This window comes from Bufo gargarizans, chromosome 5 (assembly GCF_014858855.1).
Source record: "Bufo gargarizans isolate SCDJY-AF-19 chromosome 5, ASM1485885v1, whole genome shotgun sequence".
NCBI classification, from domain to species: Eukaryota; Metazoa; Chordata; class Amphibia; order Anura; family Bufonidae; genus Bufo; species Bufo gargarizans.
This window is the reverse complement of record NC_058084.1, coordinates 486,238,529-486,264,496: the sequence shown is the minus strand read 5'-3', so window position 1 is coordinate 486,264,496 and position 25,968 is coordinate 486,238,529. Positions and strand designations below refer to the sequence as shown.

The 25,968-nt window shown below is 46.2% G+C and overlaps 1 protein-coding gene across 1 annotated transcript in view; it reads left to right on the top strand.

The window, feature by feature from the left end:
* Positions 1 to 23,754, top strand: part of LOC122939246 (myosin light chain 3-like) — a 39,248-nt gene extending 15,494 nt beyond the window's left edge. The window contains exons 2-7 of the mRNA XM_044295286.1: positions 2,922 to 2,949; positions 16,889 to 17,038; positions 19,608 to 19,781; positions 19,876 to 19,953; positions 23,380 to 23,412; positions 23,533 to 23,754. Of these exons, the coding sequence (XP_044151221.1) occupies positions 2,922 to 2,949; positions 16,889 to 17,038; positions 19,608 to 19,781; positions 19,876 to 19,953; positions 23,380 to 23,408 (459 nt within the window). The 3' untranslated portion in view covers positions 23,409 to 23,412; positions 23,533 to 23,754. The remainder of the gene's footprint in view (positions 1 to 2,921; positions 2,950 to 16,888; positions 17,039 to 19,607; positions 19,782 to 19,875; positions 19,954 to 23,379; positions 23,413 to 23,532) is intronic.
* Positions 23,755 to 25,968: the final 2,214 nt, after the last annotated feature.

The following is a 25,968-nucleotide window of genomic DNA, read 5'->3' as shown; positions in this document are numbered from 1 at the left end:
GGCGCTTTTTCTCCACAAGGCGGACACAGAAAACCACAGCCATGTCCAAGATGTGCAGGATTAAAATGAGCTGTGGCGGTTCAAACACAATCATAGCTGCCTGAGCTCTATGCAGAACATGAGGTAGCATCACCATTAGGGAAATACTACTGGCCAGCATTCCCAATCAGAAGAAGTCTGTCCTCCTTCTTCTGGTCCTCTTTGTGGCAGCCAACCCGCATCCTCAAGCAATGCGCAATCTTTGTCATCATCACCTTCTTCTTCTCCTTCTAAGACTTCTCCTTGTCCTCGACTCTATAATGGAATGTTTGGCCGTGAAAAAAAACGCTTCTCTACCAGCAATTAGCCTGTCTACAAGCTGAGCCCCCACCTGGCGAGTATTGTAAAAGTTCCTTGTACTCTCACCTGGCAGAGAACGCTCACCACTCCCTGCCGTTCTCACTGGAGCAGCTGTTACGAGGAGGGACAATACATGAAACGTCTCTCATGACCCACTGGATCAATGTTTTTTATGGGACCCGAGAGGCAGCACCCTAGCAATATTGTAAGGACAGGACCTTTTGACCCCCAAATCCCCTTTACCCAGACATTCTTCGGTATGGCTCCTACTGCAGGCAGCTCCATGCACGGACACTTTGCCCATCTCCAACAGCAGCATGGGACCCAGGGCTGTAACACCCGGCAAGGCAGCACCGGCAACATCCTCCAGTGTCATAGAGGGTTTCACCACTAGTACTACTAATATTACTACTATTAATACCATCACCACTACTAGTACTACTATCACCACTAGTACTACTACCATTACTACTATCACTACTATTAATACTATCACCACTACTACTACTGTTACTACCATCACCACTACTACTACTATTAGTACTATTACAACTACTATTACTACGACTACTATCACCGCTGCTACTACTACTATTACTTCCATCACCACTACTACCACTGCTACTACTACTAGTACTACTATTACCACTAGTACTACTACCACTACTACTACTAACACCACTACTAGTACTACCACTACTATTAATACTATCACCACCTCTACTACTATTACTACCATCATCACTACTACTACTATTAGTACTATTACAACTACTATTACTACCACTACTATCGCCACTACTACTACTTTTACTACCACCACCACTACTACTACTACTATTACCAGTAGTACTACTACCACTACTACGAGTACCACTGCTATTACTACTATCACCACTAGTATTACTATCACTACTACCATCACCACTACTACTACTACTATTAGTACTATTATAACTACTATTAATACCACTACTATCACCACTACTACTACTATTACTACCATCACTACCACTAATATTAGTACTAAAACTACCACTACCCATTGACAGCTGACCTACTGCCTTGTATTTTCCGTGCTATACTCTTCTGCTGCTGCTACTATTGCCCCAACATGCTTCTTAATACCCTCCCCTCTCCACAGTGCACTGATGCTACTACCACTACTACCACTACTATTATTACTACTACTCCCATCTTCCCTCTCCACATCCACACTGCACTGCTGCTGCTATTACTACTATTATTACTACTACCATTATCACTACTACTACTCCCATCTTCCCTCTCCACATCCACCCTGCACTGCTGCTGCTCCCAATTAAAAGGTAGAGTTTTTCGTCTCGTTCACAATGAGTCACTTTTCCTTCTGACAGTCCGCACTTGTGCGCGTCGTACGGGCAGCGTTCTGACACTGGCATCATTTTTGGACACTTGGTCCCCGGAGCCTCTTTATTTTTATCCCATAACACTGTGTGTGGTTAAACATCATCTGCTCCCGATTAGGGACAATTTTGGGAATCTTTGGAACATGAAGAAGCAGAAGACTTGTGCCGGCGCGGTGCGATATTAAACACGCTGTATGTTACCGCCATCATACGTGCTTTTCCCCATAGCTATGTATGTCAGCTTCACTCAGACATCATTCACTATTGAAATCTTTGCTTTCCAGAGTTTGGGGGGGGGGGGGGAGAAACTTAACATAAAATTAATGAAAATAGATACGTTTTCCAATGAATTCCTCTGAGACTAGAGGGGGGGGGGGGGGGTACATAGCAACTTTCAGGGAATTGGAGCCAATTTGTGATTCGGCCCCAACCTGAACTGAACCGAAGTTCCAATGGTTCGCTCTTCTTTACTGCAGACGTCACCTTCTTAGTAGTTGCCTACATAATATCAGGATATGTTGCTCCCCCATATTTTTGGGGTCAGGTGCAGACATCCTGACATATTAGGTGATAATCACAGAATAGCGGCTGGATGACCGCCATACATCACTCTTCCGTTGTCTTCCTCTAATCAGATGTATATATATCGCTATATGCGCCATAAAACTGCTCTAGAGCCCCAGAAGAGAAGCCCCCGGCTCCAGGTCCTGCACCATTACCAGAAATCTGCAGCTTCAAAGCGCGTCAGCAGCCTCTGTACCAGGGCGTTTGGACTGGTGGAAGGTTCCTGGCTGACACAGAAGTGTTAATGGGAATAAGGGTTACACCAGGATGATGGGGGTTGGAGTTAACCATGTTAGCGGGTCTTCACAGTACGACCTCAGGCAGAGCAGGATTCCTAGGTTGTAGATAGGTTTGGTATTGGTTCAGGTGAGTACTTTGTGGAGATAGTGGGAAGGTGGCTCCAACTGCTGGTCTCCAGACTGGGACCGCTCTGCCCTGCTGGGAGTTGTAGTATAATCAGATGTAGAGTCGATGCCTTAGGTAGAAATATTTATCCCACCTCAACCTATTGCTATTTTACCTCCTGAAAAATCAGGAGAGTGTGTAAGAGAAACCCCAACCCCGGACATGACTCCCGCCGTCAGGTTCACCGGACCATTTGCTAATCTTTATTTTTCTGTTTTTCCACAGATTGAATTCTCGTCGGATCAGATAGAAGGTAAGAAACGAACACAATCAGAAGATGTATACATACTTATACAGTATACATATGGGGCAGTATTACAGTAACTACACTACTCACAAAAAGTTAGGGATATTTGGCTTTCGGGTGAAAAATGTAAGAAGTTGCGGCTCCAGTGATATTATATCATGAGATTCCGGCATTTAGGTAGAAGCAGCGATGGCGATTTCCTCATCTCAAACCATTTATTGAAACAAAAGCCGACCCCAGTGCTAGGTATACCGCCACAAAATGTCAGTGTCTCAGGAACTTGTCATGTGGCCTTCACTAGTGTTGATCGCGAATATTCTAAGCGCAAATTTTTATGGCAAATATCGTCACGTCGAGAATTCGCAAAGATTTAGAATATAGTGCTATATCTTCGTATTCTAGTTTTTTTTTCATCAGTAACCTCCCTTCTTGCTTGTGAGCGAATGAGGAGGCTGCAAAGTCTTTGTCTGAGCTTAGCAACATCCCTAGCAGCCAATAGGAAAGCTGCCCCTCCCCCTTACTATATAAGAACCTTCCCAGCAGCCCTTGTAGGCAGTATATTGCAGATCTGAGAGAGAGAGAGCAGAGACATTGCTGAGCTCTGTGCTTTCCTGTGTCATTACATTAGACAGTTAGTTAGCTCATATATATATATACAGATAGTCAGTGCAGGTTATATCCTGATATGGTGGAGCTGAGAGGTTCCAGTGCAGGGTGTTAGGTAGTGTGATAGGGATTACTGTTTCTCTGCTGTCCATACATACATGCTACAGACACAGCGCTGTGATGTCACAACAATACTTAGTGCACCAATCAGTAATAAGTAGTCAGACCTCATATGCGCATCATTAGTGCTGATTAGCGCAATCGTGAATATATTGGAGCGCTCTATCTGCATATAAAGCCATTTTTAATGTTCTGCCGTGCCAACCATTTTCTCCAGTCTCAGGAAACTTCTAGCAGCTTGAAAAATGTAGCAAAAGTGACCCACGCCGGTATTGCACGCGCATTACGTGAATATTACATTGCCGATTTTCTCTATCAAGAAAATAATGACTGGAGATCACGAATTCTAGTAGTTATATTCTTGTACATAGGAGCAGCATTATAGTAGTTATATTCTTGTACATAGGAGGCAGTATTATAGTAGTTATATTCTTGTACATAGAAGCAGTATTATAGTAGTTATATTCTTGTACATAGGAGGCAGTATTATAGTAGTTATATTCTTGTACATAGGAGCAGTATTATAGTAGTTATATTCTTGTACATAGGAGCAGTATTATAGTAGTTATATTCCTGTACATAGGAGGCAGTATTATAGTAGTTATATTCTTGTACATAGGAGGCAGTATTATATTAGTTATATTCTTGTACATAGGAGGCAGTATTATATTAGTTATATTCTTGTACATAAGAGCAGTATTATAGTAGTTATATTCTTGTACATAGTAGCAGTATTATAGTAGTTATATTCTTGTACATAGGAGCAGTATTATAGTAGTATAGTAGTTATATTCTTGTACATAGGAGCAGTATTATAGTAGTTATATTCTTGTACATAGGAGGCAGTATTATAGTAGTTATAGTCTTGTACATAGGAGCAGTATTATAGTAGTTATATTCTTGTACATAGGAGCAGTATTATAGTAGTTATATTCTTGTACATAGGAGCAGTATTATAGTAGTTATATTCTTGTACATAGGAGCAGTATTATAGTAGTTATATTCTTGTACATAGGGAGCAGTATTATAGCAGTTATATTCTTGTACATAGGAGCAGTATTATAGTAGTTATATTCTTGTACATAGGAGGCAGTATTATAGCAGTTATATTCTTGTACATAGGAGCAGTATTATAGTAGTTATATTCTTGTACATAGGAGCAGTATTATAGTAGTTATATTCTTGTACATAGGAGCAGTATTATAGCAGTTATATTCTTGTACATAGGAGCAGTATTATAGTAGTTATATTCTTGTACATAGGAGCAGTATTATAGTAGTTATATTCTTGTACATAGGAGCAGTATTATAGTAGTTATATTCTTGTACATAGGAGCAGTATTATAGTTGTGGTCGTGGCAACCAAGTACGTGTCTGTCCTACCTGAGCTACCCTACCCCTAAGCGGTCAGAGTTGTGCCGTGACCGTGTCATGGAGGGACGCCTGAAAGAGGGCATCCCCTTTGAGAGTAACAGGAGAAAGGGGTGGGTGGGAGGGAGGACTCTGCACTACGTACGTTTGTGGGAGGGCGCCGGCCGTTTAAGTAGGTGGCCAAGCCCCTCCCACAAATACAGGCCAATGAATCGGCCTTACACTTGTGGTCGTGGCAACCAAGTACGTGTCTGTCCTACCTGAGCTACCCTACCCCTAAGCGGTCAGAGTTGTGCCGTGACCGTGTCGTGGAGGGACGCCTGAAAGAGGGCAAAAGACATACTGGTAGGCAGAAGTATTTTATTGCAAAGACGTTACAAAGCTAAAGTTTGAAAGGCTGCCGACATTTCGGCTTCAGGGTGTGGTATGTAACGGTTGAAACAAGACGAGTGCCAACGCCCCAGTTTCTGAATGACATGCGCAGGCACTCGGTTCTTGGAGGCCGCGGATGCCGCGCCTATGCGGAATGAATGGCCCGAAATGGTGGCAGGGTCGCCGCCCGTGCTGGCCACTAGTGACCTAACGTGGGATATAAACTGCTGGGTGGTGAGCGGCACCACCCCGAAGGGTAACAGAGGACTGTTCGGTCCGGCCCCGGACAAGGCGGACCGTAACCGACGAAGCACCGTGACGGGACACCATTGATGTGCTGTGGGAAAGTAGGATATCTGGACAGGGGGTCCCAACTGGGAGGTTTTAGACGTTTTGAGCAGCAATGTGAACCCGTCGGAGTTCTGGACCAGTTGGCTGACCTTGAGGAAATTGTCGCTGCCCGGTGAACAGGTAAACTCCCCAGGTCTCAGGAAGCCGTAGAAGGCCAAGTAGATGGCGGATTTAAGTACCAGGCTGGCCAAAACCCCGAAAGGATTACCGTCCAAGGCATCAGACAGTTTGCGGAAAAGAGGGCCGGTGACCGGCTGCCTGCGTACTTGGCTTTGAGGCCCGCACTTGCTTAAACCCTTGAGGGCGGCTTTGACAGTGTGTAAGGTGAACACTGATGCTAGCTCGGGGTGGCTAAGAGAGAGAAAGTGTTGTACTCCCGCCAGGTATGACCTCACTGTAGCGTGGGAGAGCTTGCGTACAGAGTGGCAATACCCGATGAACGCCAGGATGTACTCTGGAAAACTGGAGTCCTCCTGAGGACATTCTCCTCGAAACCTGCAGAACGTCTTCCACCCGGTGTTGTACGCCCTGGTCGTGTTAGGCGAGAGGGAATGGCGTATTAGAGCGTGGGCCGTCCCAAGGTGGTCGGCTACACTAGCCTTAAGGACTCGAGAGGAGGGATGGTGGCGCCTGTCGCATCTGCCTCTGGCATTATCTGGAAGAAACGGGAGAAGTTAGCCCTCGACAAGGCGTCAGCAGCCCCGTTCTGCGCACCTGGCACATGCGCACTAAAAACATGAAAGTGGTGTTGCAGGGAGAGCTGCACTGACCGTCTGAGAAAACACATGACTTGGCTAGATTTCGACAGTCCACTGTTGAGAATGTCCACTACGGCTGTGTTGTCAGTCACAAACAGAACAGACTGACGTGCCCAAAACTTGCCCCAAATGTGGGCGGCTACCACAATGGGGTACAGCTCGAACAGCGCCGAGGTCTGGAGGAAGCCTGGGATCTGTCCCACCTCGGCAGGCCATGCGTCTGCCACCCAGTGGGTGCCGAAAATGGCGGCAAACCCTGAGCCCGCAGCTGCATCTGAAAAGACTGTAGGCGACTGACACGACAGCTCGGGTACAAATAAGGAGACCCCGTTCCACTGGCTCAGGAAATGATCCCACATGTGGAGGTCCGCTAGGGCTTGACTGTCCAAGCACACTGGGCTGTCCTGTTCTGGGGCGGAACTCAAGAGCGCGAGTAGGCGGGATATGAAAGCTCTGCCCTGTGGGATGATGCGCATGGCGAAGTTCAACATGCCCAGAAGAGACTGAAGGTCTGCCTTAGTGACCACGGTCGTGACTGCGAACCTGTGAATGACTCCTCTAATCCTTGTTAACTTGTCCGCCGGCAATCTAGCTAGCATGCGCTGGGAGTCTAATTCGATGCCAAGAAAGGTGATGACTGTGGCCGGGCCTTCTACTTTCTTGGGGGACACCGGGACATCTAATTGGGAAAAGCACCTGAGTAACTTGCCCAGCCCTAGGGGGAGTGCCCCTGGCCTCTCAATCAGCAGGAAGTCATCCAGGTAGTGGATGACAAATTCACAGAGGACTACGTGTTCCAGGATCCAGTGGAGTGCCTGAGCCAACTGATCGAAGAGCCAGGGGCTACTCTTGGAACCGAAGGTGAGCTTAGTGGAGAAATAGTACAGGCCTTTCCACTTGATGCCGTGCCACTGCCAGAGGGCTGGCATGATGGGAAGCAACTTGAAGGCATCCGATATGTCGGCTTTGGACAGCCAGGACCCTGGCCCGTTTTCATGATGATAGCGATAGCCTGGTCTATCGAGGCATATCTCATGCCCACTTCCTCCGAAGGAATGAGGGAGTTGAGGCTGGGGACCTGGGAGCCGTGTGGGGCCGACAAGTCGATGATGAGTCTCTCCTTCCCGCTGAACTTGCCTGTGACTACCCCCACGGGACTGACTCTCCAGCGTTGAAAAGGGGGCACACCAAAGGGACCGATTAAGAACCCCTTGCTCAACTCGGCTTCTATCAGTGCGTCTACCGAGGCGGGATTTCTTTCGGCTGACTGAAGGTTTTTGCACTCGTGTGTGGACTCTGGAGTCGTGATCAGTCCCGTGTGGAAGCCCTCGTGAAATCCTGTCACCAGGAACTGAACAAACCCAGGGTTGTGGTGGCCTCGCAAGAATTCTTGTAGACGGCTGATATTGACCACACTCATGTAGCTTTTTACGGATTTTAATGAGCATGCTACTCGGGGGTGGGCCCTGAAACAATTGGTACAGATATGCAACAACCGGCACTGCCCAAAATTACAGGAGGCGTAATTAAAGTTGTTGCATATCTGTGCCCTTCCTAGCTGAATGATGGGCCGGCCCAGCTTGTCTACTGAGCTGGGGGGCCTGAAGACCTCAAGAGGAACAGCTGCCGAGCTGGAGGGGTAGGACGCCGTGCTGACGGCGGACTTATCGCACCACTCAACCGAGTGGAAGATAGATTGACAGGCGGAACAGGAGGGAGCCTTCAGACCTGCAAAGTGTCTGCAGAAAAGCTCAGTGTCCAGGTTGGACCAGTCAGTGACGTGCTGAAACTGGGAGAGAGCCGCTGCCGCCTTAGCTGCAAATGAGCAGTGGTAGTCGTAGAACGCGGTTCCTCCATACCTATGACCCAACTCTGTGACCCTGAAGAGATAATGGTCTAGTTCCTCCCTCCTGTCCGGCCTGGCAGTGCAAATTACATCCCTGAAAAGACTAAATGCCATGACGAATTCCGGGATGGACAATTTGCGGTTGAGCCGGTGGTCGCGGCTCCTTAGTACCACCGACACTTCTCCACAAGCTATAACCCTGTTATCAGAGAGGTCCCTGGATGCTATGAGTAGAGACGCAAGATTGACATCCCTACCCTCCAGGATGTCCTTCCTGATGTTGAGCGGGATATAGTGGGAGGGAGTCACGTTAGGGACGGACTGGGCAGAACGAATGTCTGCTGTGGCAGAGGTGGAGGCGACCGGAACCTCGAGGGAGGAAACTGGTGCGACTGTGCTGCGAGCCTCGATGGACTCCAACCTCGCCTGCATGGATGTGACGGCCGACGTCAGACTGTTTAGCATGACGTGTATCTGAGTCAGCGATGTCTGCATCGTAGTTGCAGGGGGATCATTGGCGCTGGGTGCCAGGGAGTCTCTCCACAGCCGATATAGTTCTGCTTTCCTAGCGGTTGCTTTGTCAACTCCGCCATCAGCCTAGGAATTGTCCAAGCACGTAGGGACGGTGTGCTGCCCCTCTCGGATGTCTGTGCTACGACCTCGTCCACCGACGCGTCGACAATGTCCGAAGCACGTGACATAGCGGCTGTGGAAAGAGTAACGTAACATGACCGACTAGCCTGATGGTCGCTGGCACCCGTGCAGCTGTCTAACCACGTACAGAAAAGTGAACAATTGCCGTGAGGTATGCACACTGAACCAGAAGAGCCGTGAAGGAATGGCCAGGAACCGCCACCCGGGAGTCCATGCAAGGAGACCCGACGTACTTACCAACTGAGAATCCCTATGCACTGACCTCACGGAAGTGTAATGAAATGAAAATGACCTGTGCGTTAACAAAAAAAACATGAGACCCCAGCCTGAGGCTAACCACTTCCCATCCCCCGACGTGTACCTCACTACCTTGGTAGCCAAGGAAAAATCAATTGAGATCCCACCAACTTCTCTCAGACTAACCACTGTATAGAACCTGGAAAACAACAACGGAACAAATGCAAAAGAACCAGTCAATGCGTGAGGCTCAATACCAGGACGTGTTCGTGAGGAGGGGGGGTATGGTGACTGGTGGGAGAGGGTGTTTCCTCTTTTTTTTTTTTTTTTCTTTTTTTTCTGTGCATTGCGTTGATGATGGAAAAAAACCCTACCTATCTAGGCGGCACGGCGGCCCGTGCCAGACTTTAATGTGGGCGGGGAGCGAGCCGTTGCCTGCACCGCCGTGCTCCATGGTAACCGCGTGGGGAACGCGGAGTTCCCTGGTACCATGAACCACGTGGGGATAGATATTGGCAACGGCTGACAATCCCTGCAAACATGAGACGAGTGCCACGTGGAGAGCTGACGCATGTCCCTGACAGGGTGCTCAGTGCGGGGCCCTCTCTGTCCCTGGGTGGCGCCGTCCGCCGGCTGAGCACTTCTGCCGCGTGGGGAGCAGCGCAGCCCTCAGGCATGAGGTCGGCCCAGGGGGGCCCCTGGCGACGAGGGCCCCATCTTGCCGAGGCTAAGCGTGCCGCGTGGGGGGCTTCACCGGTCCCTGATGGGGTGCCCGGTGCGGGGGTGCCCCCCTTATTCCACGGGGGGCCGCCTCCCGCCGGCTGGGCACCTCCACCGCGTGGGGAAACGGAGCTGCCCCCTGGCATGGGGGGAGGCCTAATCAGACATGCCTCCCCCCTTGTGTAGGACGTGCCACGTGGGGGGCCACCACTCCCTGATGGGGTGCCCAGTGCGGGGGTGCCCCCCTGCTGGACGAGGGGCCGCCCCCCGCCGGCTGGGCACCTCCACCGCGTGGGGAGAAAATGTGCCCCCTGGCGATTTAGGGGAGTGGGGGTTGCCGGCCCACAGCTGGTGGTGCTGCCGACCCGGCGAAGGAGCGAGGCAGGCACGGCTGTGTGCCGGCCGAGAAGAGGGGGGCGGGAGCGGGTGGGGAGGCGGGCGGGGGGTTTGGTCGTCATGTGACCACTGGCTCCGCCCCCCGCCGGAGAGCGGTGCCGTGCGCGAGCCTGGGCAGTGGAGGAGGGGGGTGCCGTGTTGGCTACATCCCCACCCCTCCCAGAGGATGACAAGGTGCCGCTTGTGAAGCGGCCAGGAGAGATGAAACCGGCGCAGCGTAAGGCGGCCCCTACGCACCAAAGGGCCGACCACTGCACGCACGCCTGCACTTACCCGATCCACGAAGGAACAGCCAGGTACGAGCGCGCTTCCAAAGGACTCTGCACTACGTACGTTTGTGGGAGGGCGCCGGCCGTTTAAGTAGGTGGCCAAGCCCCTCCCACAAATACAGGCCAATGAATCGGCCTTACACTAGTTATATTCTTGTACATAGGAGGCAGTATTATAGCAGTTATATTCTTGTACATAGGAACAGTATTATAGCAGTTATATTCTTGTCCATAGGAGCAGTATTATAGTAGTTATATTCTTGTACATAGGAGCAGTATTATAGTAGTTATATTCTTGTACATAGGAGCAGTATTATAGTAGTTATATTCTTGTACATAGGAGCAGTATTATAGTAGTTATATTCTTGTACATAGGAGCAGTATTATAGTAGTTATATTCTTGTACATAGGAGCAGTATTATAGTAGTTATATTCTTGTACATAGGAGCAGTATTATAGTAGTTATATTCTTGTACATAGGAGCAGTATTATAGTAGTTATATTCCTGTACATAGGAGGCAGTATTATAGTAGTTATATTCCTCAGTGGGCAGCAGTATTATAGTAGTTATATTCCTCAGTGGGCAGCAGTATTATAGTAGTTATATTCCTCAGAGGGCAGCAGTATGGTAGGGTATTGTGGATAGCTCATCTTAATTATGATTGTGTCCCACATATTCTCACACTCTGGACAATGGTTTCCTTGTTTAGTACATTGTTTCCACCCTGTCAGGGATGGTTCTTCCCTTTTAATAATTCTTCCCTGATGTTGCTCGTTGCACTTATTGAAGTGAATTATTTTTAATTAATTTTATCCCTTATTCTTATATTAGTGAACATTAGATATTTTGAGAATTTGACTTTGTTTCATTCGATTCCCCGCAGCCCTGATTCCAGCCACATGTTATTTTCACCCACTGGCTCATATAATTTAGAAAAGTCTTGAAACATCAAATTGAGGCATAATGACTTGCAGCTCCGGAGGCTTCTCTCCAAGAGAGTCCTGCGTCCAAACCTCCCACAAAATAGTGGAAATGAAAGGGAAGCAAAAACAAAGAATGGTGTTAAATGAAGACAGATGGCACGGGATGCCACACATCGGCGCTGGCATCAGATCGGCATTCCTGGGCCTGTTTGCAGTGGAGAGAGGAGCCGCTCGGCGGTGCAGTGATAACAGACCATTGGAACCCGAATTCATCAAAGCATGCTTATAGTAAAGGTCACCCAATCCCTGCCCGCCATATTGTTTTATTCCTAATGCACGCAACACCTTGTCCTATGCACTAACATTATCCAAACTGGAGTAAAGGAAGACGAGCTTAGCTGCCCACAGCAACCAATCAGATTCCACCTTTAAGCAGCTTTTTAAAATGTATGGTGGAAGCTGATTGGTTGCCAGTTTTCCTTTACGCCAGTTTTGATAAATCCACCCCTGAATGTTCACGCGTTCAGGGCTTGGTCAGGATAATGCACCCCGTATCCTGACAGCAGGGGCCCAAGCCCCAATGAATATTGCCCAATTCTCTAAGTCAACCAATCGCCCCCCTCCCCCCAACCCCCTGCAAACACTAGCACTGAAGACATTTTCCTGTACTCACTTTACAGCAGCACCTACCTCTCACATCCAGGACCTCCAGGTGACACCTCCTCTGATGTAGATCTTCTCTGTCATCATCTTCCCCACTCGGTCCGGACACCTTCTCTCAGCCGCCTCGTCTCTGCAGAGTGTGACACACAGACCTCTGAGCTTCCTTACTTTTCTCTACCCCCAAATACTATCCTGAAGTCAAATGAGTGCCCCCATAGTAATAGCGCTCCTCATAGTCCCACCAATAGTAATTCCCTTCTAGAATGCCCTCATTAGTGCCCCCAACTGTGATAGTGCTCCCTAGGAGTGCCTCTATTAGTTGAAGAGCCCTGCAGTATTAATAATGTCCTTAAAGAGCCCCTAGTAGAAATAAGGCCCCCCTATTGTTATCCCACTGGTAATAATGCTCTCTATAGACCCCTCAGTAGTAATAAGGCCCCCCATAGTGCTCTTAATAGAAAAAATGTGGATCTATAAGTCCCTCTTATAGAGCCCCTGGTAGTAGTAAAAACGCTTAATGTCCCCTGGATTTATAATGTCCCCACAGTGCCCCCAGTATTTATATTGCCCCCTACTGTTATAATGCTCACCTTGAAGCGCCCCCTGTAGTTATATTCCTCCGTTTACTGTCATCAGAAATTATAATTCCTCAGCACCTCCACCATACAGTCCCATGTAAATAACATTATTTTCCTCCTCCGCCATAAAGTCCCATGTAAATACCATCTCTCCAGCCCCCTCCAGTATACAGTCCCATGTAAATAACATCCCTCTCTATCTACAGCCCCCTCTAAAATGCAGTCCCATCTTAATAACATCACCCCCTCCCCAGCCACCTTCAACATACAGTCCCATGTGAATAACATCACCCCTCAATATTCAGTCCCATGTAAATAACATCACTCCACCCCACTGTCCCACGTAAATAACTTCAGCCCTAACATACAGTCCCAGTTAAATAACTACAACTCTTAACATTGTTCTGCCTCTCACACTAAGTAATCTACTGCCTCACTTACCTCTTCTTATGTAGCAGACCTCACCACAGCTTCTTCCCAGGACTTCTCTTCACTGCTGAGCCATCCTCTCCTGCACTGGTCACATGATGGTGACATCATCGCAGGTCCTTTTCAGCTACTGCATTTTGAACTAATCACATGGACTGTGATGTCATCACAGGTCCTTCAGCTCTTGCCAGGCATTAGATTCAATTGTATTGCCGTCCTGAAGATGGCAATACAGTTGGATCTATCTGGCAGGCAGTACATTCGCGGCCTGGGACAAAACATCAGGGGCACAGGCCCCAAATGTTTTAACCTAGCAACGCCCCTGCCTGACAGAATCCTCCGACATTTCACAGCTCATGTAAGTTGAGTGTTTTAGTACTTATCCACATGCAACAGAAAAATCCATGCATTTCCTTACTGAATGATGAAGGACGTACAACACGTGCAAATCTGCTGCCACATCTGAAGCAGAAAGGCTTCTCTCAGTCATGTACTTCTGCCATGAATTCTTTGGAAAACACATGTTGAACATATGAGCAGTGTGGAGGGAAGCAAAGCATTCGAAGCGGAATTTGGTTTGAAGTTTAGGAAAACTTCGATTCTCAAGAATTTCCAAAGTGTGAATTTCCTAACAAATCAGTTTTTCCAAAAAATGGTGGCTGCACGCTTTAAGTAAAAGTAAGACGCCCCAGAACGCGATATTGACCCATAATGCTGTGCAGCGAGCCAATCAGCAGGTAGTGGTCCCCTGTGATGTCACAGCCCTAGAGAACCCTCATCCTGCGCGGTCGCCACCATCGTCCTGTGAGCTCAGCATAGGGAAGAGATGTGACAAGCACTCATGCACTAGGGCAGTGTTTCCCAACCAGTGTGCCTCCAGCTGTTGCAAAACTACAACTCCCAGCATGCCTGGACAGCCTTTGGCTGTGCGGGCATGCTGGGTGTTGTAGTTTTGCAACAGCTGGAGGCACACTGGTTGGGAAACACTGCACTAGGGGACAGTGTTGCTGCAATCATTTTTGATCCATCCACCATATTCGATCATCTGGTCTTAACCTTAGAAATTTTAAAAGCGAAATACCATCCGGTTCATAGTAGGGCAGGATTTCGGACCTTGTGTAGGGGTTCCAGACCTTGTGGAGAGATCCCGAATCTTGTGGAGTGATCCCGAACCTTGTGGAGGGATCCGGACCTTATGGAGGGATCCACATGGGATTATGGTCATCCTTGTTGTGGATCCCTCAATGTTATTGCTTTAAAGAAGGTTTTCCCGCCTCAATGCTGTGTCCCATCTCTGGTACTATCACACTGGAGGACAGGGGCTGTTGCATACACGCTCCAGATCCTACGATCCCCGGAGCACACCCGGATGACCACGGCATCTGAAGGGTTAAAAATCTGTGACTGGCATTGGCGCCAGTTGCGGACATTAGTACCAGATGTCTGCTGTCCGGAAAGGGTTAACTTCCAAGCCTTCACACTGAGACTGGGAATGAATTTGATTAGGGATGAGCGAACCGAACCCGAGTTCGGGAAATATTTTTTTACAGTACAAATTAATTTATGCGCAAAGTCTTGCGAGACTTGAGAAGCAATAACTTTGGGTCATCGGAGCCAATACATTCTAATACTTAGACTAATGTTTTTTGCGAATCGACTTCGGATGTTTCATCCGAAGTCGGTTCGCTCATCCCCAAATATGATTAGGCAGAGTGGCCTGGGTATACCTGATTCGTGACAAAAAAAATCGGAACCAATCAAATTTCTTGGCAAAATTTGGCGAAACTGCCAAATCAAATTTTTCAAAACTGGGCTTTACTCTAGATATGAACATAAACCCAGGAACATGCTGCAAGATAAGTTACATGTCATCTACTTAGTTTAACGGGAGCCGGTCACGTCATTTTCACCTATATAACTAACGGCATTGCCCCACAGAAGATTGCACGTTCCAAACATACCGTGTGCACTTTGTGTCTTTATTCTATGTTCAGAAAAAAAAGTGCTTTTATTCTGCTGGAAAACGGCTCCCAAGTGCCCGACAGCGTGGGGTTTACTGTCCTCTGTGCCCAAGGCAAACCATATGAGATGAGGGGAGGGCTGCTTTGGCTGCTCATATCTTGGGCCTGGTCGTGTTTGAAAGCTGGCATTCCAAGCTTTCAGACCATACCATGATCACAGCATTATATCCATTACATCTGAAGATGTAGCAGTGAGAAATCCCAGCAGGAGTGAAATCAGTGAAACCTGTTTTTACTTTCACTTTCAACTGCATTCTCTGAAATCCCCATTTCTAAGAGATATATCATCTGATAGAATGGATATAATGCTGTGATACTGGTATGGTCTGAAAGCACGGAATGGCAGCTTTCAAACATGACCATATCTCTAGCTGCTACCGATCCCAAGATATCATCAGCTAAGGCAGCTAAAGCCCTGCCGTCCTCTTAAGTCTGGTTTGCTTTGGGCACAGGGAATAGTAAATCCTGCCCAGCCGGGAGCCATTTTCCATCAGAATAAAAGCACTTTTTTGGGACATGGAATAAAGACACAAAGTGCACACGGTATGTTTGGAACGTGTTTGTAATCTTCTGCGGGGCAATGATGTTAGTTTTATAGGTGAAAATGATGTCTCTGGTTTCCTTTAAGAGCTGCACTCATTATTCTGCTGGTGCAGTTTTATTCTTGTACATAGGAGGCAGTATTATAGCATACATGGTTAGTGTATGTACATACATTACACTAACCATGCTCCATTCATGGTGCTCTTTTATATGGCAGAGGTGTCACCATAGCCCTGGTTTGAATGCTCACTTTGCACCCTGTTTACCTATGTCCATGTCAGCGTTAGGGTGGTCTATACATTAGACTCATGTTGGCCAAACCTTCTGGGTTCTGCCTGACCGACCATCTATTATGTACGGGGCTTCCAGACTCTCCCCAAAGGGAAGATGCTGAGGGAGATAAATTCCAAAATTCTCAATCTGTTTCATTTAAGGGAATGAGTTGCATCCTACCCTCTCCCCATTCAGAACACATGCAAGGTCAGCATATGTATGTGCATAGTGGAGGAGATTGTGGCTTGGGCCCCCAGGCCATAGTGGTCATGTGTCAAGATAAAACTTCTTAGTCAGGTATCCTTCCCGCTTTAGCCCTTAGGCATTGGCATTATGCTTAGATGATACGTCCACCTCAGGCTGGAGGGCCTGGTGTAATGGTAGCTTCTCTGAAGTTGGAGAGGTCCTCATTGGAAGACCTTCAGGACAGCTGATGTTGAGCCCCTCATAGAATTTATGTTGAGTCCCTCATGTTTAATGATTTTCTGAATAGTTCTACTCTCAGCAGGTGACTTCTAAAGTCTCTCTTATTGTAACCGTCATGTCAGAATTGTTTTTCTGCACTGTCTCCAAAACCAACCATGATGCCGTGGCTTGGAAGAGAAGACAAGCCTGCTGTCATATAACCCTGCAGATGGCTAACCACACAAGCAATGGGTACGCGATTCCAGGAAACCCAGCTAATAATATAAACTCATGCGGCCGGGCGGCCGTGTCAAGTTCCACCAAACCAAATATTTGTCAAGATTTAACATAATAACCAAAAAATTCACCATTGAATGTGCACAGGCTGAGCTCTCTCTTTTCTTTGGCAGAATTTAAGGAAGCCTTCTCACTCTTTGATCGAACCCCTGACTGCGGGATGAAAATTACCTACGGACAATGTGGTGATGTGATGAGGGCGCTGGGACAGAACCCGACCAACGCTGAAGTATTAAAAGTTCTTGGCAGACCCAAGCCCGAAGGTTCGTATTTGTAATGTCGCTGATCCAGCACTGGGATGTTCTGCAAACAGTCTGCTAGTCCAGAGTCAATGTAGTCCTCTGCGAGCAGAGAAGTGAAAGGAGAATTATCTGCAGGTAGTAATTACCACTAGTTATGGCTGCCAGAATCTAACCATGAAAACGTCAAGAAAAAACACAACGTTTTATTTAAAAATTGCAGCGTTTCTGGAAGAACAAAGTTGATTATACGTCTGTAACCCAACGATAATCTGTATTTTTTGGTGGCCTCCATGCTTCCTCAGTTGTCTGAAGCTATCTGTCTATGAGACATCCTGGCATAGAGAAGACAGTAAGTGACTGACCCCAGGGCAAAAACGTTTGTAAACGAGGTCTTGGTTATGTCCTCTCAGCCAGCCAATTTAACCCAGAGGTCTACAAGATGTAGTTTGGGCAACTGCAACATGCCGGAACACAAGGGATAGTGAGTGTAGTGGTGAACTGGTGGGTGTAGTAGTTCATTTACTCACAGTTAAGTTGTCCCCTGGGCCGGCGTGCTGTGGATGGGAAGACAGAACTAAATCCTCCGGGGCACTCTCGGTTCCAGGGAACACCAGACAGATGGAAGTTGAGGTGCCCTTGATGGTGGTGTTTACGGTGCTTTGGTGGCTGGGCCCCTGTGTTCGTGACACCAGCACCGTAAGGTGCAATTAAGAGATGGAGCAGAAGAATGAGGAATGAGGCAGTAGTTAAACCAAGCAGGAACTTTATTGTCAGATGTAGTAAGACATCCAATATCATCACTTTGTCTTGCATACAGATGGCAAAAAATGATAAAGCTGCAAATCCAAATTTGCAGTCTCCTTGAGGTGAAGTGTAGAGGTTAGCTCCAGCTCACTTTAGTAGAGGTGATATTCTTACTTTACTTGGTTCCTGATGTTGCTTCTGTTACTCAGCCTTTCAATAGTAGTTTAGATCCTCTGTAAGTAAGTATTCTGACAGATGGCCTTTCTGTCCTTGGTTATGGTGGGCAGCCTGTAGCTTAGAAACTCTACACCTAATGCAAAAGTGACTAAAACCTGATAAACTGCAGTTTAATTACTTTGCCAATAGTCTATAGTTCAGTAATCCAGCAACCCAAAGGCAGGCAAACTCTCTGCTTCATTATTTTAAAAGGTTGCGCTCCTCAAAGTGATAATTCACTTTATACCCCTGAAGGGTAATCTACAGTGTAGGATCAGATAGTCCTAATCTTGGACTCAAAGGTTTAGGTAAATTGGTTCCCTGGGCTAGGCCCAGGAGAACAGAGACAAGCCTATCTCCTCTCCTTCCTCCCAACTCCTAATCTCCCCCTAACTTCCTGTGGCTGCACTATATAAATGGTGAGATGTTGCCTCTAGTGGTGGAAGTATGTAATGCATGTTACCAGCCTCTAATATGGATTCAGCAGCATAGACAAAGGAATAGTGAAAAATGACTTCATACTATACATAACAATTTGGAGTGGACCATACACACATATGTGGGACACCACACAACCATCACCACAGCCAAGAACAATACTGCCCTCTGCTTTCTCCAACAGTTCCATACTGAATGAGCAGATATTTTTTCCTTATCATGTGGATAGGGGAGTCTTTTCTAAAGTGGTACAAGCCCTTCAGACACTTAAGCTCCTTTCACACGAGCGAGTTTTTTTTCCGCATGGGTGCGATGCGTGACGTGAACACATAGCACCCACACTGATGACTAGGTCTGTGTACATGAGCGTTCTTTTTATGGGCATGTTCTATATTCTGCGTTTTTCACACAGCCCTGGCCCCATAGAGGTGATTGGGGCTTCAGTGAAAAACACTTTGCAGCCGGAAGCAAGTGCGGATGTGATGCGTTTTTCACTGATGGTTGCTAAGAGATGTTGTTTGTAAACCTTCCGTTTTTTTTATCATGTGAAAAAACACATCAAAACGCAAAAGTAAACAACTGAATGCAATTGCAGACAAAACTGACTGAACTTGCTTGCAAAATGGTGCGAGTTTCACTGAACGCACCATGAACGCATCCGGACCTAATCCATCACGCTCGTGTGAAAGAGGCCTTAGGATATATTCACAGTCGTCAGATTTTACTTGTAGATGCGTATCAGAAATATAATACTTACTGTCAGATTTCTGCTGTGGATCTGTTGCACATGTTCAGCAGATGCACATGAGAAGAAGACCTCTTTGGCTTTTCTGCATGAAATAAGTAGCATGTGTTTTGAAATTTTCCATGGTATGTAAACAGGGCTGTGGAAGCCCTATTTGCATGCATGTAATGAAGACTCTCATCAAATTTTATGTGGATGTTGGAGCATCAAGAAATGTCTTGAGTGACCTGAAGACCATCCATGTACATTCTCAACAGGAAGTAGTTAATCCCAACTAGACCTTGAGATTCTCATTCTCTTTGGTTGAGCTAAAAATCATCTCAAGAGGACATAGAACAGAGGAGAGAGAACGTAGCCATGGATAACTCTATAAATTCTAAGACAAGAAATTCTTGTAGCTGTGCGATATTTGACATACATACTGACCCTTCTCAATGTTATTCACAGAACTTAACACAAAACTGATGGATTTCGACACCTTCCTGCCAATGCTACAACATATATCCAAGTCTAAGGAGAAGGGCACCTATGAGGACTTTGTGGAGGGTCTCCGAGTCTTTGACAAGGAAGGAAATGGCACTGTCATGGGGGCAGAAATACGCCACGTTTTGGCTACTCTTGGTATTTTTAAATATTTACTCTTTTTTTATTAATATATAATAATCTTATAGCATCTAATGATGTCTCACAATAATAATGTCTCCCTGATGCCTAGGGGAACGGATGACAGAAGATGAAGTGGACAAATTGATGTCTGGGCAGGAAGATTCCAATGGGTGCATCAACTATGAAGGTAATTAATGAGCAATCCAAGGAGGTTACAAGTATCAAGACCATAAAATTGGTGTCAGTCAAGCAAAAGTGCCACCCTCAAGATCTCAGCAGGTCCATACATACTTGTGGTCTACTGGCGAATGTACTGTACATTGACAATTATGGTACATACTATGTTTATAAGAATGACAAACATACTTCACCATGGCTTCAGAGTTGCACCAATCGTGACCCAATTCTAAGAAGATTTTTAGGTAAGTTACAGAAAACAATGCCAGGTCTGATCTAATGTTAAATTCAACCCAAGGTTCATCAAGAAGCTGAGCTGAGGAATCAGGGGCACACTGAATGGGGAGAGATAGTGTTGCTCACATGGTACACCAGTATTAATTCCATTGAGCTTAGATGCTCATCTCATGTAACTAGTAAAATCCTGTATCATGTGTTGTCACAGACCAATGGTTACACAGGCCTCCTGTATGTACCCATGGCGGTACCCTGAACATTTCACAATGATATCTGGTAAAATGTTACTCAGGTCCCAGGCTTTTGCAGTGAATCCTGCGACTATAGATGTTTTGTAGATTTCCTATGATCAGCCATCACGGCATTAAATTCACCATACGGTATATCAGCACAGATATATGCTGGAATTTGGCATCAATGGATGTACCCATTGCAGTTCCTAAAGCAGGGGCTGGCAACCTGCGGCATACATGCCAGAGGTGGCACACAGACTGCGTTCTGCTGGCATGATAGCTGTTGCCAAATTTGTTGATGACCTGCCGCCACGCTGTACCTCATGCTTCCCACCCGAGCCTCCACAGAGGAGCAATAGCAGAAAGTAGTACTCTGCAACGCTACTGGCTGCCTTATACTATACCTCGCTGCTGCTACCTGGCTGCTGCTGTGCGTATCCAACTACTCGGGACTGTCAGAAATAAAGAAAGGTATTTGAATGTACTGGGGGTTGGGAAGAGGATAGTGAGCTTGACAGGAAGGGGAAACGTGCACTGTGACCAGATTGAGTGTGGAGTGAAGAGGGTGAGCTTGGGGAGATGAGGTAATGAGCATGTGACCAGATTGAGTGTGGGGGGAGGAAGGTAGGCTTGGGAGATGGGGAACGGGCACGTGACCAGATTGGGGTGTAGGCAGAATATTGAGCTTGGGGAGATGGGGGAATGACCATATGACCAGATTTTGGGTGGGGGAGGAAGGTAAGCTTGGGGAGATGGGGGAACGAGCATGTGACCAGATTGTGACCAGATTGGGGCAGGATGGTGAGCTTGGGAGGATGGGGAATGAGCATGTGACCAGATTGCGGGTGGGGGAGTATAGTGAGCTTGGCACATGGGGGAACGAGCACTGTGACCAGATTGGGGGTTGGGCAGGATGGTGAGCTTGGGGAGATGGGGGAACGAGCATGTGACCAGATTGTGACCAGATTGGGGCAGGATGGTGAGCTTGGGAGGATGGGCGAATGAGCATGTGACCAGATTGCGGGTGGGGGAGTATAGTGAGCTTGGCACATGAGGGAACGAGCACTGTGACCAGTATTTGGGGTGATGTGAGCTTGGGAGAATGGGGTAACCAGCATGTGACCAGATTGGGGGTTGGGCAGGATGGTGAGCTCGGGGAGATAGGGGAACGAGCATGTGACCAGATTGGGGTAGGGGAGGATGGTGAGCATAAATGTGATTGCTGGGGGATAGGGCAGACTGGTTATGAAGGGAAACCATCTTCCTGACTACTTTTGGAGATCTGGGAAAGGAATGGTAAGCCTGAAAATGATTGCTGGGGGGATGCGGAACAAACTTTCTGACTACATTGGGGGTGCGGTGGGGATGGTGACTTGGAATGTGATAAGTCTGTGGGGGGGGGGGTTGTAGGTGTGACTGGTGCAGCTCTGATTGTTATTATTGTATGGTTAACCAGTATATGGGGCACCAATGTATTTTAGACAGTCTGGGGGGGGGGGGGGGGGGGCGGGCAGCACTCGGTCACGTAAAATAAGTAAGGCTGCTCTCCCTCACTGTCAGTAAGTGTATGGTTGGTCTGGGGGTCCCCCATATACTGGTCCCCCATATATCAGTCCCATAGCCAGATTCCGAGGAGCAGTGACAAGCTTTACTCTTCGTATATTTGCCAGAAGGCAATTTTTCTGAAAAGTTGGAAACCTCTCTAAGCTGTGCAAGTCAGGCAGTGGGACGTGGCAGGTAAGTACCTGGTTATGTCCCATATTTGTTATATGACTGTCCTGTAAGGCTCAGCACACTGAGTGCTTCAGCTCAGCCGACCCCTGTCCTAGAGAATCCTCAAACAAAGTGAATATAATGATAATACCGCATGTTCCTCCACGTTGGAGGTGTGGATGATACACATGGAGGTAGCTGAGCGGGGGCCCCACCTGTCCACAAAACATCTAGTAGAGCATGCAGCCGCTTTAACCTTCTCAGAACGTAGCTTTCCTCACCCCTGTCATGATTTTCGTCTTCGAGGTCACTTATTTTCTGCAGCTTCAGTGAAAGTAAAGTTGTTGAAAACACATTGGGGTAGACATAGCGGAGGTTCCCCTCCTTAACCCCCCCGGGGGCGCAGGCGTGTTTGCATTGGCCGCACGGCTACGTTTGTTTCTCTGAAGTAAAAAGTTCAGGGCTGGAATGTGATCGGTCATCGGACAAAATGCTGGTCCAAAAATATAAAATCAACATTGTTAACAGAAGAGAAAAACTCTCATTACTTAAAAAAAGAAAATCTGGCGTCCAAAGGCTGCAACGTCTGATGTTTGTAAAACTTGGACATTTTCTGAAATTCTCATTAAGGAAATTTGCAAAAACATCAACAGTGAAATTCCTGTCATCGGCCGCAGAGGCCGCGTCATAACGTAAGAGCCGGGCGGGAATGGTTCCTAGACGAGAACAGTACTAGTTACTGACTGGAAGTGGGCGGGACTTCTAAATAGTGATGTCATTGATACATTATTTGTACTCAGAGAGTTATCACTGTGTTACCTGTGCTGTTACATAGGACTGCAGGTGACATCTCATACGTTATCTGTACTCAGAATTATCACTGTGTTATCTGTGCTGTTACATAGGACTGCAGGTGACAACTACTACATTATATGTACTCAGATAGTTATCACTGTGATATCTGTGGTGTTACATAGGACTGCAGGTGACATCTACTACATTATCTGTACTCAGAGTTATCACTGTGTTACCTGTGCTGTTACATAGGACTGCAGGTGACATATCATACGTTATCTGTACTCAGAATTATCACTGTGTTATCTGTGGTGTTACATAGGACTGCAGATGTTTGATGAGAGTGAATCCGGCTCTGATGAATCCAGCGATTCTCTATATATTATTGTACTTGTACTTGTTTCAGGCTTCATATTTTTCATGACTCTTACATGTTTCTTCTTGTTTCCTTCCTGCAGCTTTTGTAAAGCACATCATGGCCAGCTGAGCAGGTACTACCACCCCCATTAGAATTGTGACCTGTCCTGGTGACTATAATAGGCCTCCTCCTAATGCAGCATCTTGTTAGAAAACCTGCATTTGGTGATTGTTGATTTGTTACTTTGTTGCAGAAATGTCCGAGTGTCTCCTTGGAACCCTGAGAAGTGACTCCTCTGTCTCCAGGCTGGAATCTCCCTCCATCTCATTGGTCTTGGTAGAGAAGACCCCAATAGTCACATCCCCAAGGAAGGAAAGTGATGAAATCCTATGAAAAATAACATCATTAGGTCGTGTCTTATTTAATCCTGCAGATCGGGGTCTTGTCCCCCAAATAAAAGAATTCCCAGAATGAATGAGCGACTGTGCCGTTTCTTGCCAAGTTAATTAAAATTGATTTGTTGTATTATCTATTCCTCGGAAAGCTGAATAGTGATCAAGATGGCTGCCACCAGGGTTGTCACACAACTTTCCCAGGATTCCACTTCCAGCTATGGCTCTTGCTGCCTGTAGATGGTGCTGCACAGGGCTGAGGTTGTGGTGGTTGAGGTTTGCATGGTTAGACATTGCTCTTTCATAGGATTTAACTCAGAAAAAAGCAAAACCTTAAGAATAACAAGGGAGGAAGGGATGGGTCTTGTCTGCCCTTTAATTTCCACTTTCCTTTCGAGTTCTGCCAGGTGGATGTAGTCACCCTGGAATTAGATTACGGTCCTGGGATTCGTCCTCAGTAACCTCAGAATGGTGAGGAGCATTTTACTTCCACTTTTCCATATAAAATATAATGAGGAATCAGAGGTGGGATCAGGAATTTCAGAGAACACTGTGGGGATCCAATTCCACCCTGAGATCATACAGGGCTGTGGTCCGCAAATTACGGACCAGCAAAACACAAATACCGACCCAAATAGGACAGTCCGTAATGTGGACAATAGGATATGTTCTATGTAGGTGAGGAGAAACACAAAAGTCCATGCATGCCTGCAGACTGGCCGGCGTGGTCTTCACTATAACTGACATGAAGTTCTCAGCGATATAGAATTATTTGTGCCGTCATAAAGTGCTTAAATATTACCCCAATAAACAGCCCAAATATTACAGTACAGTACCTCGGCATTGATAGTACCGCTATACAATACCCACATAGCACCCCAGTACAATGCCACTATTTAATGATGAAATAATACCGCCAAAATAATTTCTACAATGTCATCTTATAAAGTGCTGAAATATTACTGTCATAGAGTGAAATTATTACTGCCATTCTGTCCAAATAATACAGAAGGAAGGAAACAATGGAAGAAAGGGTTTATTCAAACACATTACCTTTTTTTGATAATTTTGGTAAAATAATAGCAAAAAGTACCATCATTTATCTACCCTGTGAATAAACCACCATGCCCTGACAGATCCGACAATTCAAGGAGATTCTCCCACTGGAATTCATGTGAAATGAACGTCACCAGAAGCCGTGAGTAATGTAGCAGAGGGGAAGATGCTGCAGCTGGGTAATGAAACGTCACTGAGACGTATGTGAGGAATGATGGCGCCCACAGACACCAGCCCCGAAACACTCATATCTGAAGTGCAGATCTATCATACAGCGCAGGCGGGAATGAGCCCCAGAGGAGATGTGACTGTCAGGACGAATGGAAACAAGTCTGACTAATACCAACCGACGGCAGCGAACCAACCGCTAAACTGCCGAGAAACAGGGATCATAAAAGTTCTAGAAACTCCATGTACATTATCTATGAATATAATTACCTATCTATGTTATATCTATTAGTGTTGGGCCAAATACCACATGTGCTCGAGCGCAATGCAGTGTATTTAAACATAATTTAGCCTCTATTTCTGCCGGGATTTGAACTCCCAACCTCTTGTACATTAGAGGCAAGGACCTTATCCACTCAGCTATAAAGCTGAACACTAAACGGTGCTGGAAAAACCTCATAGTAGTTTCTGATGTAGTGAGTATTCCTACTTAACATGTAGCTCTATAGTGTAATGGTTAACATCCTTGCCTCTAATGTACAACAATGGAAGTTTGAATTCTGGCAGAAACATTTCAGTAGAGATAAAATGTATATATTTTATATTTGTTTTAGTAATTGTAAAAAGATGTACGGCACAAAATAAATGTGTAATTACATATATATATTTTGTAATTACACGTTTATTTTGTGCCATACATTTTTTACAATTACAAAAAAATATATAAAATATATAAATGTAATCTCTGTATTTCTGAAATGTTTCTGCCAGGATTCGGTCCTTGCCTCTAATGTACAAGGTTGGGAGTTCGAATCCTGGCAGAAACATTTCAAAAATAGAGATTAAATTTATATATTTAATATTTTTTTTGTAGCAATTGTAAAATATGTATGGCACAAAATAAATGTGTAATTACAATGAAAAATAAATAAATATATATGTATAGATAAAATCATACTTCTGATATATATGAACGCATAATATGTGGGAAACTACTACTGATGTTTTACATATATTATAATATATTAGATATTCGAAATAGTAATTAATAATATATGTAAATATATTATGGC